Source organism: Peromyscus leucopus, chromosome 8b, assembly GCF_004664715.2.
Source record: "Peromyscus leucopus breed LL Stock chromosome 8b, UCI_PerLeu_2.1, whole genome shotgun sequence".
NCBI lineage: Eukaryota > Metazoa > Chordata > Mammalia > Rodentia > Cricetidae > Peromyscus > Peromyscus leucopus.
The window spans coordinates 48,677,340-48,690,963 of NC_051086.1; the positions used below are offsets into that span (position 1 = coordinate 48,677,340).

General features: G+C 46.5%; 1 protein-coding gene across 2 annotated transcripts in view; it reads left to right on the forward strand.

The window, feature by feature from the left end:
* The first annotated feature begins 848 nt into the window (after nucleotides 1–848).
* Nucleotides 849–13,624, forward strand: part of Znf18 (zinc finger protein 18) — a 31,089-nt gene continuing 18,313 nt past the window's right edge. For both annotated transcript variants that reach the window (XM_028869361.2, XM_028869362.2), the window contains exons 1-2: nucleotides 849–933; nucleotides 12,235–12,728. In XM_028869361.2, the coding sequence (XP_028725194.1) occupies nucleotides 12,336–12,728 (393 nt within the window). In that variant the 5' untranslated portion in view covers nucleotides 849–933; nucleotides 12,235–12,335. The remainder of the gene's footprint in view (nucleotides 934–12,234; nucleotides 12,729–13,624) is intronic.

The following is a 13,624-nucleotide window of genomic DNA, read 5'->3' on the forward strand; positions in this document are numbered from 1 at the left end:
CATTGCACAATTCAAAGTTTTGAGTTACTCTGATCTTCCTTGAATATTGTTCAACTAAAGCCCAACGCGTTTAACAGGAACCTTATCAAGGTCTCAACCAAGCCACCCGATCTTGAAAGCGAAGTTCCTCGGAATAAAAATAAATAAATAAATAAATAAATAAATAAATAAATAAATAAATAAATAAATAAATAAATAAAAAAATAAAAAATAATCCGCAGGGCGGGTCTCCCCCTAAACGTCTGATCAGTCAGCCCAACTATCCTCAGGAACTGTGATAGACACTTCCGCCTCGGCCAGGCTGGTAACCTGTCAACCGCTCACGTCTCTTGACGTCTGAATTAAGGATTGCTTTAATCAGCATTGTGAAATGCTTTCTTACTAACTACGATCCTTTCAGCGCCAAGGGCTCTGAGAACACGCTCAGTTTTCCAGGCGTGTGAACATACCATGCTCCTCTCGCCCCCGCTGTGTTTCTTGGGAGATGTCAACCCTTCTAACCATGGAGCAGGGAGAGGACATCTCTCTATACCGTTGCTGTCCAGTACATCAAGCTACTTAAATACTGAACTCCCGGCTTTGGACAGGAGGCTCAGTCAACCCGCTTTAGTGTCACGAGGTGACAGCCGTGGCCCAGCGCAGGACGGTCAGAAAATGGACGAAAAGGCTGTGGCCGCTATGTGGGTTAGAATGGAGGTCCGGCCGGGACATTTAGTGGTCGGAACCACCCGCTCGCAGCCCTAGCTGGGGGAGCCACAGGCCCCAGGCGATGAGCTGCGGCGCTTCTCGGGAGCCAATGGGAAAGCCGGCCTCAGGACGCCCCTCACACGCCCCGCCCCTGGCTCCGCCCCGGCGCCGCGCGTCACCAGGGCCGCGGAGGCGCGCAGCTGTCCAGCTTCCGGAAGTGCTCCAGAACGGGTGGCTCGGGCAGAGGTAAGACGCTGAGTTGGGCGGGCGGGTTGAGTCGCCGACGCCTGGGGTCAAGCCTGCTGTCGCTCCAGCTCGCTAACTGTCGGGAGCGAGCTGCGGCGGAGACAGTGGTCTCGGCCCCCCTCCGGTGGCGCTCGCTGGCAACAGGCGCGTGCGGGGGAGGGGACTGGGGCGGAACGGAAAGTGTGCTCTTCCGGGTTGCCCGCCCCAGGAGAGGGGTCTGGACAGTGAGACTCGGGGCTCAGGTTGCAAGGCTGGGTGCCAGCCGCTAGTAACCCTGCCCTCAGTGACAACTCCAGACGCACCCCGCAAATGCCCCAAAGTCTGCCCTAGTGCTTCTTGGGCTTACTCTGCTGTTGCTTGGGAGCCATGGAGGAGCCAGATCTGTAAACTTTAAATACTTTATCTTACGGGGCGGTCAAGAAGGTCCCTTGTAGCACGAGCAGAGCCTACAGTGAGCTGATAAAAAGCTACCTGTGTGTGTGTGTGTGTGTGTGTGTGTGTGTGTGTGTGTGTGTGTGTGTGTGTAAAATTGCTGTGTATAAGAGAATGCTGACCTAGACGCGCATTTCATTTCTGTTTGTTAAAGCGTCAGTAATAACTGATGATCGTTGAGTTCCTTCTGTGAAGAGAATTAAATCCTCACTTGGGTAAAATCCCATAAGTCTCTCTATAAAGTAATTTAATTTTGAGTAAATGGACGTCTGGCCACAAATGCTGGGGGATAGCTAGCCGTTGGCCTTTACTGCACGGAGCAAGTAGTGTTAGTTGCGTAAGATTTAAATACGTAAGATTTAGTGCTAACGTTTTCTGAATGTTCTCCAAAATAGTTTCAAGAACTAAGTGTGACTAAGGTTATAGGTGGAAATTTTGCCAAGTGAAATTCCGCTATTTTTGTAAAACCCAGGAAATAAGTTCACTTACATAGCGAAGGATTTTTGTATAGATATTCACTTCTAAAACGGACTTCTTTGTAAGTTTTCCCTCTAAACTAGTGGTTCTAAACTTTCCTAGTGCTGCGCAACCCTTTAATACAGGTCATCACGTTGTGGTGACCCCGAATCATAAAATTATTTTGGTGCTAATTCATAATTGTAATTTTGCTACTGTTGAGAACCACTACTCTAAGCTCAGAAAGCTTGGTTTATTGTGATTTCATGATCATTTTGTGTGAAAATATCTTTTAATTTCCATTGTGATGTCTTTTGACTACTAATTATTAATTTCTACAAATTAGAATTTCAAGTTCCCTTATTGGTGTTGATTTCTAATTTAATTGTACTGTGTGTGCTGGCTGGATTTATGTCAAGTTGACACAAGTTTTGAGTCATCTGAAAGGAGGGAACCTCAGTTGAGAAAATGCCTCCATAAGATCTGGCTGTAGGGCATTTTCTTAATTAGTGATTGACCAGGGAGGGCCCAGCCCATTTTGGGTGGGTTCATCCCTGGACTGGGGGTCCAGGGTTCTATAAGAAAGCAGGCTGAGTAAGCCAGGAGGAACAAGGCAATACGCAGTGCCCCTCCATAGCCACTGCATCAGCTCCTGCTCCAGGTTCCAATTCTGCTTAAGTTCCTGTTCTGACTTACTTCAGTGATGGAATATGATGTGGAAGTGTAAGCCAAATAAACCATTTTCTCCCCAACTTTTCTTTGGTCGTGGTGTTTCATCATAGTGATAGTAACTCTAACTAGGACAGAAATTGATACCAGCATAGTGAGGTATTGCTATGACAGACCTGACCATGTTGTTTTGGGAGGATTATGGGAAGACTTTGGAACTTCAGGCTAGAAAAACCATGGAGTGTTCAAAGCTTGGTGAATTGTTATGTGGGAGCTTGGAGCATAAGAGTTTTGAGAGAAATGCAGATGATAGAGGTCTAGCTAGTAAAGTCCTAGAGGGAAGTTTGAGAGTCATTTAAAGACTATATCAAGGCTGTTGCATATTTTCAGTTAAAAAAAAAATCTGTGGTTCTGGTTACCTGGGGCTGAAAATCATCTGTGGTTAAAAAGAGACCAGAACCACTAAAGCGGTGATTCTTAACCTGTGGGTCATGACTCCAGGGTCAATGACCCTTTCACAGGGGTCACTATCAGATATCTTGCATATTAGATACTTTCGTTATGATTTATAACAGTAGCAAAAATACAACTATGAAGTAGCAACAAAAATAATTTTATGCCGGGGTCACCACAACATGAGGAATTGTATTAAAGGGTCTTAGCATTAGAAAGTTTGAGAACCACTGCCCTAAAGTAAAACCTTCACTTTTCTGGGACAATTGATGCTGGTCAGCTGTAGCTAATAAATTAGTGGTGGTTAAGAAGAGACCAGTATCACTGATGTGCAATGTTCTGGGGAAGTGTTTTCTCAGGGTCAGCACACAGAAGCTGTGTTCAGAGGTGGCCAGGGTTCTGTCTTGTGCTGGCAGCTGAACCTGGTAGTGCTAAGAATTGAGAATCATCCACATAGTGCTGATTTTGAAGGCATGAAGGGATCAGGAAAAGCAGCTGAGGTTTGGCACTGTGAGAGGCCTGGATAGGCCCTTGGAGAAGGTGCAGCTTCAGTAGCCCTTGAAGTCCCAGAACAAGGGGTCATGGAGAGAAGTTGAGGCTTGGCACCATGAAGAGAGTCTTGGAGAGGCTACTCAATTTTACAGGAGCCTATAGTTGAGAGGCTTTGAACTTTTAAGCAATTTTGGATGATGATGATGATTATCGAGACAGTGTTTCTTTGAGTAGTCCTGGCTTTCCTGGATCTCACTCTGTAGACAAGACTGGCCTTGAGCTCACAGAGATCCACCTCCCTCTGCCTCCTGAGTGCTGAAATTAAAGGCATCCCTACCACCGTCTGGCTTGAGATTTTGAAGTTTTTATAAAGACTTTGGATTTTAGAGGAGACTGAATATTTTAAAGAGACTAGATTTTTTTTGTTTGTTGCTTGCTTTTTTTTTTTTTGGTTGCAAGTCTTTCTCTGTTCCACCAGCCAACTCCCAAATAACCACACAGAGACTTATTAATTATGAAAGCTTAGCCAATAGCTTAGGCTTGTTCTAGCTAGCTTTTCTAGCTTTTAATCTACGTTCTTTTATGTGGCTCTTTTGGAGAGTGTATTAGTGTTTCTGAGGATCAGTTATCTTTTTGAGGGATGTTGCTGTTTGTTGGAGCAGGCAGTATACTTACTCTAGGCTTTAATTTATACTTTGGTGGAGCAAATCTTTGGAAGGAGCAGGGTGCTTCCCCACAGCTTTCCAAGTTGATGAAATGAAACTACTGCCTGTGGATCTGGTAGCAACTTGCTTTTAGGTTTTGTTAGGGCAGGTGAAAGTGGGCCTTACTGGACTCTGTCCTTGTCACTCTTAACACATGGCCTTCCTCCTGTATTTGGATGTCTTTTCAGCCTGCATGATTGAAAATTCAGTGCCTCATTCCTGACTGGCCCTTTGTGTGTGTTCTACTCTTTGTTAAACCTTGGTGTTTCATTCTGGTGATTGGCAGTCTCAAGCCTATACCAGGGCTGAGGGGGACACCCCATATAGACATCTGTCCCCAACCCCCATCCCCAAAGTCCCTCCCTCCCTTGTTCTTCAGAATCCAGTCACTCCAATGGCTTTCAGTTCTGCCCTTGCTGCCTCAGCTTTTGGGTCCATTGTGCACCGCTTGAACTTGAGCTCCCTGCACGGTGGCTGCAAACTTGTCCTCACATAACCAGCCAGATGGTCTTGGGCTTACCTCAGCAATTTCTCTCAGGACTGCATTCTCAACCGCTGTGTGGAGTGCCTCAAACTAACTGCCTGTCTTACATGCTTTCTCTAGCTTGGGAGTTGTTTAGTTGTCTGACTAGTCTGTATTATCACTTATTTTGCCAGGGCCAGAAATGGAATTCCCCAAATATGTATTTTTTACTTCAGTGCCACTGAGTACTGTAAGAGTTAAAGGGCCAGCCAAATAAACCCACCCTGGCCCTGAAACCAGAGCTAGTGAAAGAAACACACCCTGGCCCTGAAACCAGAGCCAGTGAAAGAAACACTTTAGCCCTGAAAACACAGCCAAAGAAACACACTTTGGCCCTGAAACCAGAGCCAACTTTAGTTGGCCCCTGACCAACTAAACCAACCAATTCCTGAGCAGAAAATCTCCCTGGGAAAAACTCCACCCCTAAGAAACCCTGTATGAGCCCCTTTGCCTGTTCAGTTATGGGCTGTCCTTCTCCATCCTGGCAGAGGCAGCCACTCTCCTGGATTCCTCCTTCCTATAGGGAAAAGGAGCTGGCTAAAGAAACCCACCCTGACCCTGCAGCCCAGAACCAGTGAAAGAAACACAGCCTACATCTGGGACCTGAGCCAGAGAAAGAAACCCTTTATCCCTGAACCCAGAACCAAGGAAACATGCCCTGATTCTGAGACCAGTGCCAAAGAAACACTCTTTGTCCGCAGATTCAGAGCCAGTGAAAGAAATATGCCCTGGCCTTAGACTTAGAGCTAAAAAGCTAAGAAAGGCCAGTGAAAGAAACAGTTTGGCTCTGAGATCAGAGCCATCTCTGCCCCTGAATCAACTGACCAGTAAAACCAACCAATCATAGAGCAGGAAATCAAGCACCCTGACCCTGAAGCCCAGAACCAGGGAAAGAAACACACCTTGGATCTGGGACCTGAGCCAGAGAAAGAAACACTTTATCCCTGAACCCAGAACCAAAGAAACATGCCCTGACTCTGAGACCAGTGCCAAAGAAACACTCTTTGTCCCTAGAATCAGAGCCAGTGAAAGAAATATGCCCTGGCCGTAGACTTAGAACTAAAAGGCTAAGAAAGGCCAGTGAAAGAAGCACAGTTTGGTTCTGAAGTCAGGGCCATCTCTGCTCCTAACTCTCAAAACTAACCAATTCCTGAGCAGAAAAAACTAACCAGTCCCTGGACAGAAAATCTCCCTGAAGAAACTCTGCCCCCAAGAGATCCTATGTAAACCACCCTGCCTGTTCAGTTGGGGGCTGTTCTTTCCCACCCTGGTAGAGGCAGCCACTTTCCTGAACTTCTTCACAAATAAATCTCTTTCTCAAAAGAGTTTTGGGTGTGAAGATCTTCATTCGCAGGTGCAGAGAAGAACCTTGCTAAGACATCCCTTAGTGGACTGAGCAGAAAAATCCTTGCAGACATCCCTTAGGAGGCTGAGCAAGGGGGAGCTGAACAGAAGAGCCTTGCTGAGACCTCCCTTAGGAGACTGAGCAAGGGGAGCAGAAAAAGTAACAACTTTTCTCGGGAGTTGGAGGAGATTGCTACATTTCTGCAGGGGTTTCCACTTGAGCAACATCTTGGGCTGGAGAAGAACTAGAACTCTGCTGGCAAGCCCCCGTAAGTGGGGGCTGAGCAAAATTCAGCTGTAGTGGCTCTCCAGAAGAGGACCAGGATTGCTATATCCTTCGGGGAGACTTGTCCTCACCACACCAGGTATAGCCTGACTCCTGAACAGTCAGGATACCCTTCCTTCCAGAGCTGAGCTGTCCTAGCAGCTCCAGGTATTGCCTGACTCTCCCGAGCAGTCAGGATACCTTCCACTCCAGAGTTGCAATATTCACCTACATTTTGGTGCCGAAACCTGGGATGGACTCTCTTGGTGCCTGTGCCCTCCCCTTGTGGTCTGAGTCCACACTAGGACTCTATCCCTTAGCTCCAGTCTATCTGCAGCCGACCCAACTTCCAGCTCAGCAGTCTCTCAGTGTTCCATCAAACAGCGGCAGTTAGGTGAGTTCCCCCTTTGGTCGATGTGAACATTTCCCTGGGTCTGAGGAAGTGACCATTGAGTGTCCGGCACCCCTCTAGTACTCTTGGAAGCAGAGGTACCCCCAGCCACGGTCTTTAAGGCTGCGGCAGGCCCTCTTCACCCGACTCCACTCCTCCACCCTCAGAACTGCAATCAAGCAGTTTTAAGTTGTGGCATCCCTTCCTGTCTTCCCTTGTTTTCCCACAAAAGTCTCCCTTTCCCAGCCCTTTCCTCTGGATGAGTCCCTCCTTCTAGAGCTCGGTTTTCTCTCGCCTTCTCGCTTCTACAGAAGCCCTGGTGGTACCAGGCACCCGAGTCTCTCCACTAGCTTAGCAAGGCAACCTGTTGAGTTGGGTGATGACCCTCTAAACGGCTTGGTCCCTGAGTCCTCCCTGAGTCCAGGGGACACCGGTGACTACAGGCTACAGTGGCCTTTTCCCTCACCTCTCATTCATGGGAACTCTGCACTCCATACCCTCCCATTCCCCTTTGGGATGCCTCCTAGAAAATCTCAAGCCTTTATACTTGGCGCCTGATTTGAAAGGCCCTAAACTTGTTCGCCTTTGCAATAAAGTTTGTCCTCAATATCCCTTAGATAACCAATCTAAATGGTGTCATAATGGCCCACTAGATCCCAATATTATTCGGGATCTTTACAACTACTGTGAGCACTCAAGGAAATGGAAAGAGACCTTTTATGTTAAAGTTTTTTCTTACCTTCGCTCCAAGCCTTCTTTCTGTGCCTCCTGTTCTCCCCGCCCCCAGCTCCGGCTAGTTATGAAGTCAGAATAGGATGAATCTATTTCCTTGGATCCAGCTAATGAGCCTCCCCCTATAGACCAAAGCCCACAGCTCCCTCTCCTCTGGTCCCTTTCTCCCTCCTCAGTGACAGGTTGTCCACCAGTCAACTCTCCCTGGTACCCACTTTCAACTCACCTATAGCCCCTATTCCTCCTGCTCGCTACTCATTCCCACTCTACCTTGGGGCCTCCTGTCCCTCCCTAATAAACCAGCCTCAGTTCTCCCTTTGCGAGAGGTTGCTGGGATGGATGGTTTAGTCAGGGTAAATGTCCCCTCCTTATTATCTGAGCTCTCCCAAGTAGAAAGAGATTAGGGTCCTATACTGCCAATTCTTCCACTTTTATTAAAGAATTCCAGTATACTACCCAATCCTGTGACTATACCTTTCACAATGTTTATATAATCCTTACCAACAATCTCTTCCCAGAAGAGCATAGGCGAGTCTGGGATCAGGCTAGGGCCCATGCCGATGAACTCCATCAAATGGATAATACCCACCCAGTGGGGGATAGGGCAGTCCCTGATCAGGAGCCTGTATGGGATTACAATACCCCAGGAGAAATCCTAGCTAGGAATAGATTTATAACTTGCCTCCTAGCTGGTCTCCACAGGGCTGCCTTTAAGGCAGTAAACTGTGAAAAGGTCCAAGAGGTCATCCAGGAAAAACAAAAACAAAAACAAAAAAATCTCAATTCCTTAACCGCCTTACAAAGGCCTTCTTACAATATACCAACCTGGATCCTGAGATCTCAGATGGAAAACATCTCCTTTTGAAGTTAACCTTTGGGTCACCCATTACTGTTCTTTCTCCTCACCACCTGTCATACCTTTTAACTTACAAGGGCCTTCTAACATTATCCCCCTTCCAAGTTCTCTCCCTTTAGGTAGCACTGGTAGAGGATGCAACAAGGACTTTTCATCCATGTCCACCTCTTAACATTTCAAATTTTCTCCCCCAACAAGTTCTGGAATACTGCCCATCACAGTCATGCATCGACACCCTAGAAGAGTTATTACCTTATCTTATACATATATAGGAAGGAGCACTACCTCAGGCCACTTATACATTCTATACAGATGGCAGCGCCTTCCTATATGAAGGAGTACATGAAGTAGGATATGCTGTTGTTTCAGACATAGTGGCCAAAGCATGAGCCCTTCCAGCCCACATCACAAATCAGCAGGCTGAATTAATAGCTCTTACTCGTGCCTGTCAATTAGCAAAGGGACAGTTCCTAAAACTATATACAGACTACTAGCCTGCCTCTGGTCTCAGAATAAGAGACCCCACAATCCTGTCAATACTCAAGCCCCACCCTATTGGGTCATGCCCTACCTCTTCTTTTACTTCTTCCCACTCGCCCATATTGCTATCAATTTCTATGTATGGAGATTTGAGATTCAGGAGACACATGCCCAGAAGTTCAACGAGACCACTCATGTAGTAGGGTCTGGAGACTGCTCACCCACAGGTTGTCAAAAAGAGATACTTATCTCTATAACACCAAAGTCAAATTGCTAGAACACCTACCTGTCCCCTATGCTTGCTTCCTCCATGATCAAACTAAAGATTACTATAGACGCTGGTCAGAAACCTATGGAGGCTGTTTTTATTGGTCTTGTAAAAGACATCATGCACATTCAGGAAAACACTCTGCCTTTTATGAAGAATGAGCAATCTTTTACATCCTGACTAAGGACTCATGACACCCCAGATGGGAAATGGGAGTCATTGGGAAGTTTTCCTATAGCATTTATCAAACCTATTTACCAGATATTCTCAAAATACAGAGGGTACACATTCCACTCTCAACTCCTAGGTATAGACACAGTAGAAGAAGTGGTCCAAAGCTCCTCAAAGGTTCTTACACCCTTAATGTCATTCTTTTTTGATGATGTTGATTCCACCTCCCTGTCACACCATCTCTTGTTTCAGACCCTAACTACTGCATATCAGTTACTGAATAATGCTCAGCCTGACCACTTTGGAGAATGCTGGTTGTGTGTCCCTCCAGGGTCACAGTCTCATCCACTATATGTGGTCTTACCCATTGTCCTGTTAGAGTCTCGCACCTTACCACTTGTTAATTGCTCCAAGCCAAATGTCACTACTGCCCCTTATCTTTCTCACATTCCTCTCTTTGGCATTACAGACTGCTTTGACTCCTCAGGAACATGCTTTGTGGGTACTCTGGATTCTGCAGACTGCAGTAACACCATTACCCTTGGTACTGTCACCCAGCCCCTATGTCCAAACATTCACAATGCCTCTATTCTCTGTGATACTCAAGTTTATCACTGCTTACCTGCTAGGTGGTCTGGGACTTGTGCCCTGGTATTCCTGTTCCCTAAATTAGGGGTGGTACCTGGTGAAGAACCCTTGCCAATTCCCATTGCCAAGTTTATAGCAGCACGGCATGACAAACGAGCAATCTAAGTAAATCTTTCTTAAAAGAGTTTTGGGTGAAGATCTTTCACCAGTGAGGAGCAGAGTCTCTGCCAGTAAGCTCCCTTGGGAGCAGAGCAGAGCAGAAGAAGAAACCGATACTTCTGCTGGGAAGCTCCCTTGAGGGGTGGGGGCAGAGCAGAAGTAACAAGTTTTAGCTGGAGCCAAAGCAGATTGCTACATGTCTGCAGGAGTTTCCCCTTTAGCAGAGTGAAGAAGAAGTAGTAGTAGTAACATCTTGGGCTAGAGCTGAGAAGAAATGGATACCTCTGCTGGGACATTCCCCTAGAGGAGCAGAGCAGAAGAAGGAATGGATACCTCTGCTGGGAAGCTCCTTTGGGGTGGGGTGGGGGCAGAGCAGAGCTCAGCTTTAATGGCTCTCTCTCTTGGAGGGGGGAGCAGGATTGCTATCCTGTGGGGAGACCATCCCCCACCGCACCCCATCTTCAGGTATAGCCTGACTTCCTGACAAGTCAGGATATCTTTCACTCCAGAGCTGTAGGTATCCAGGATACCTCCCTTCACAGCTGTAGGTATAGCCTAACTTCCCAACTAGTCAGAATACCTTTCCCTCCAGAGCTATAACACTTGCAGATATAGCCTGACTTCCTGACAAGTCAGGATACCTTTCCCTCCAGAGTTGTAACACTTGCAAGTACTACCTGAGTATATAAATGAAATGTATAGGCTCTTTAAAACAACAAAAACCAAAAAATAAAACCCATAAATTTAGTGAGGCCCACATGAAAAACATGCCATCAAATTGTTCTTACCTGTCCTTTTTGGCACCCTTGAAAAAAATGGCTCTGGTTGAATTTTGAATGTTACACTTATCTTTCCTTTCCTCTCTTAGTCCCTCCTTTCCATTCTTTTCTCCTCCTCTCCCTCTCCTTTCAGTCCTCCTTCTTCTTGTCCTTTTTTAAATTTAATTTGTTGTTGTTGTATATGAATATGTATTGTATATGGTGTGTGTGCATGCACCCCATTAGTGATACAGAGAAATGGTGGCTGTTCTTGCCTTTTTCATGACATTTTAAGGGTCAGTCCAGTGACCCACTGTTATGAGCACCTGGAATAAAGTCAGCTATTAGAGTAAATGATCCTTTGAAAACACTTAAACTTTGGCATTTAGTGTTCCCCTTTTCACTGCTTCATTTGCTGCCTTCTAAATCCGATGCTGTGTTAGTTAACTTTGTGTCATTGTAATACAATACCTGGGATAACAAGTTAGAAGAAGGAGTGGTTTGTTTTGGCTCACAGTTGGAACTGCAGACGGTGGTCTGTGGTCTCTTGGCCCCATTGTTTTAGCCTTGTGATAAGGTGGTGTGCTGAGACAGTGCATGATGGAGGAGACCTGTGCATCTTACGGGAGCATATGATCCTTTCAGCATTAGCCTAGATTCCTAGGGCACTATAGCTCTCGTCTAGCTTTATTGATTTATATTTATTTTGAGATAGAGTCTCATGTATCCCAGGTTGGTCTTGAACTCATTGTGACTGAGGATGGCCTTGAACTACTGAGCTTCTTGTTTCTACCTCCTAAGTGCTGGTATTGCAGTCATGAGTCACTCTGCCAGTTTACAGATGCTATGGGTGGAACCTCAGACTTTGCTCATGCTGGGTTGGCACTCTACTCACTGAGCTGCCTCCCCAGCCCTGAAGAGCATTATGTGTTTGCCTACAAGTATATAGGTACAGAGATACAGAAGTATGTGTTCACTTGGAAACAGTGAACATGATTTCGTGTGTGCATTTCTTTCATGTTTTTCTTTTTGAAAGTTTAAACTATCATGTATGTGCAGATTCGCATGCACATAGTACGATGCCTGTATAGAGGTCAGAGGACAACTTTTGGGAGTGGCTATCTCCTCCTTGGGCTCTGGGAATCAAACTCAGTTTGTCATGCTTGCATAGCAAGTGCTTTCTGCTGAGCCATCGTGCCAGCCTCTTGCTTTCCTGTTTTGAAATAGAGCCTTGCTACGTAGCCAAGGTATACCTTGAACTTATTATATAGCCCAGGTTGGCCCCAAATTCTCCATCTTCTTGCCTTCACCTCCTAAGTCCTAAGATTACAGGTGTGTACCACCATGCCTGGTCTATTCCATTCTTCTATAGAGTCTCTAGACATTTGAAGATGAATGAAAAATATAAATATGGCCAGGATAAATGTGTAGGTTGCTCTGTAGCTTCAAGTTTACGGTGTCTCAAAATCGAATTGTATACACATTGAACAGTTAGAGCTTGTAGGCCTTTCATGAGTCACACACATATGTTGTTCTTGACCACGTGTTGTTGTTGTACAGCATTGGCCCTCATTCTCCAGCATCCCTAGAAGACACATTGCTCTTCAGAGACAGCTCTGTCCTGGAAGCCCCTCACCTAAAAGGCCCCGTGAAGTCAGACAATGCCTGTTGACTTGGGGCAGGCCTTGGGCCTGCTGCCTTCTCTGGCCAAGGCCAAAGCGGAAGACACCACATTCTCTGGATCAGATGCTACCCAGCAAAGAGAGCTCACCAACTCTGAGACTGCTCGCCAGCTTTTCAGGCAGTTTCGTTACCAGGTGATGTCTGGGCCCCAGGAGACCCTGAGACAACTTCGGAAGCTCTGTTTCCAGTGGCTGCGGCCAGAAGTTCACACCAAAGAGCAGATCCTGGAGATCCTCATGCTGGAACAGTTTCTGACCATTCTTCCTGGGGAGATCCAGATGTGGGTGAGGGAACAGTGTCCAGGCAGTGGAGAAGAGGCAGTGACCCTTGTGGAAAGCTTGAAGGGAGATCCTCGGAGACTATGGCAGTGGGTAAGCATAGTATCTTGTCTGTGAGTTAAGCCCAGGTTCCCCTGGAGCTTCTCTGTTCATTGCCTTTTCTTCTTTTTTTCCTGATAGTTCTTCCAACTGCAAATATGTAGGGTTTCCAAACCAATAACCAGTCCTTTGGTTCTCTGATACAAACCGAGCATTAGCAAGTCAGTCCAGTTCTGACAGCTGTCTGTACAGGTCCAGAGCCTGGCCCCACAGCTGCTCTTGCACTTCAGATGCCACGCACAAATGCCCCAGACCAGATGTCTTAACAAACTGTCAGATTTGATGATTAGTGACTACAGGACTCAGGAAAGAGCTGTCATTACTGTTAGCAGTTTATTGTATGGGGGAAAACTCAGGAGCAAACAAGTCCTCTCCCAGGGTGCTACCCCTTCAGAACCTCAGTGGGATCACCAGCTGGCAGCTCCAGAAACCCCTCTGTTTAGACATTTGTCCAGGGGTTTCACCAGTCTAGTACAGTTAGTTGCTTAACTCATTCGCCATCAGTGGTGGGATGTTCCTGGTCCCTCTCCCTTGGGGGTGGGGTCCACTGAAAGTCTTAAGCCTGGAATCCCATGGTGTGCTCATGTGGCAACCAGGCCCCATCCTGAAGCTATTTAAGGGCCACCAAGAGCTGGCTTCCCAGCATGGCCTCTGAGGTGGATGAAAAGTCTTCATTAGGCCTAATGGAAAATTCCTGTGCTGAAACAAGGGTTCAAGGCGTTCTCAGAACAGAAAACGGAGACTACAGTATGTGCTGCTTGTATTAAATCTGGGTCTCCTCATATCTTAGTTAGTTTTGTGACTTAGACGTCTCCCCACACCACCTAAGAAATTTCTGTTTACTAAACAGTGGCCTTGAGTTTTAATCATTGGAGGCTGTACAGGAGAAC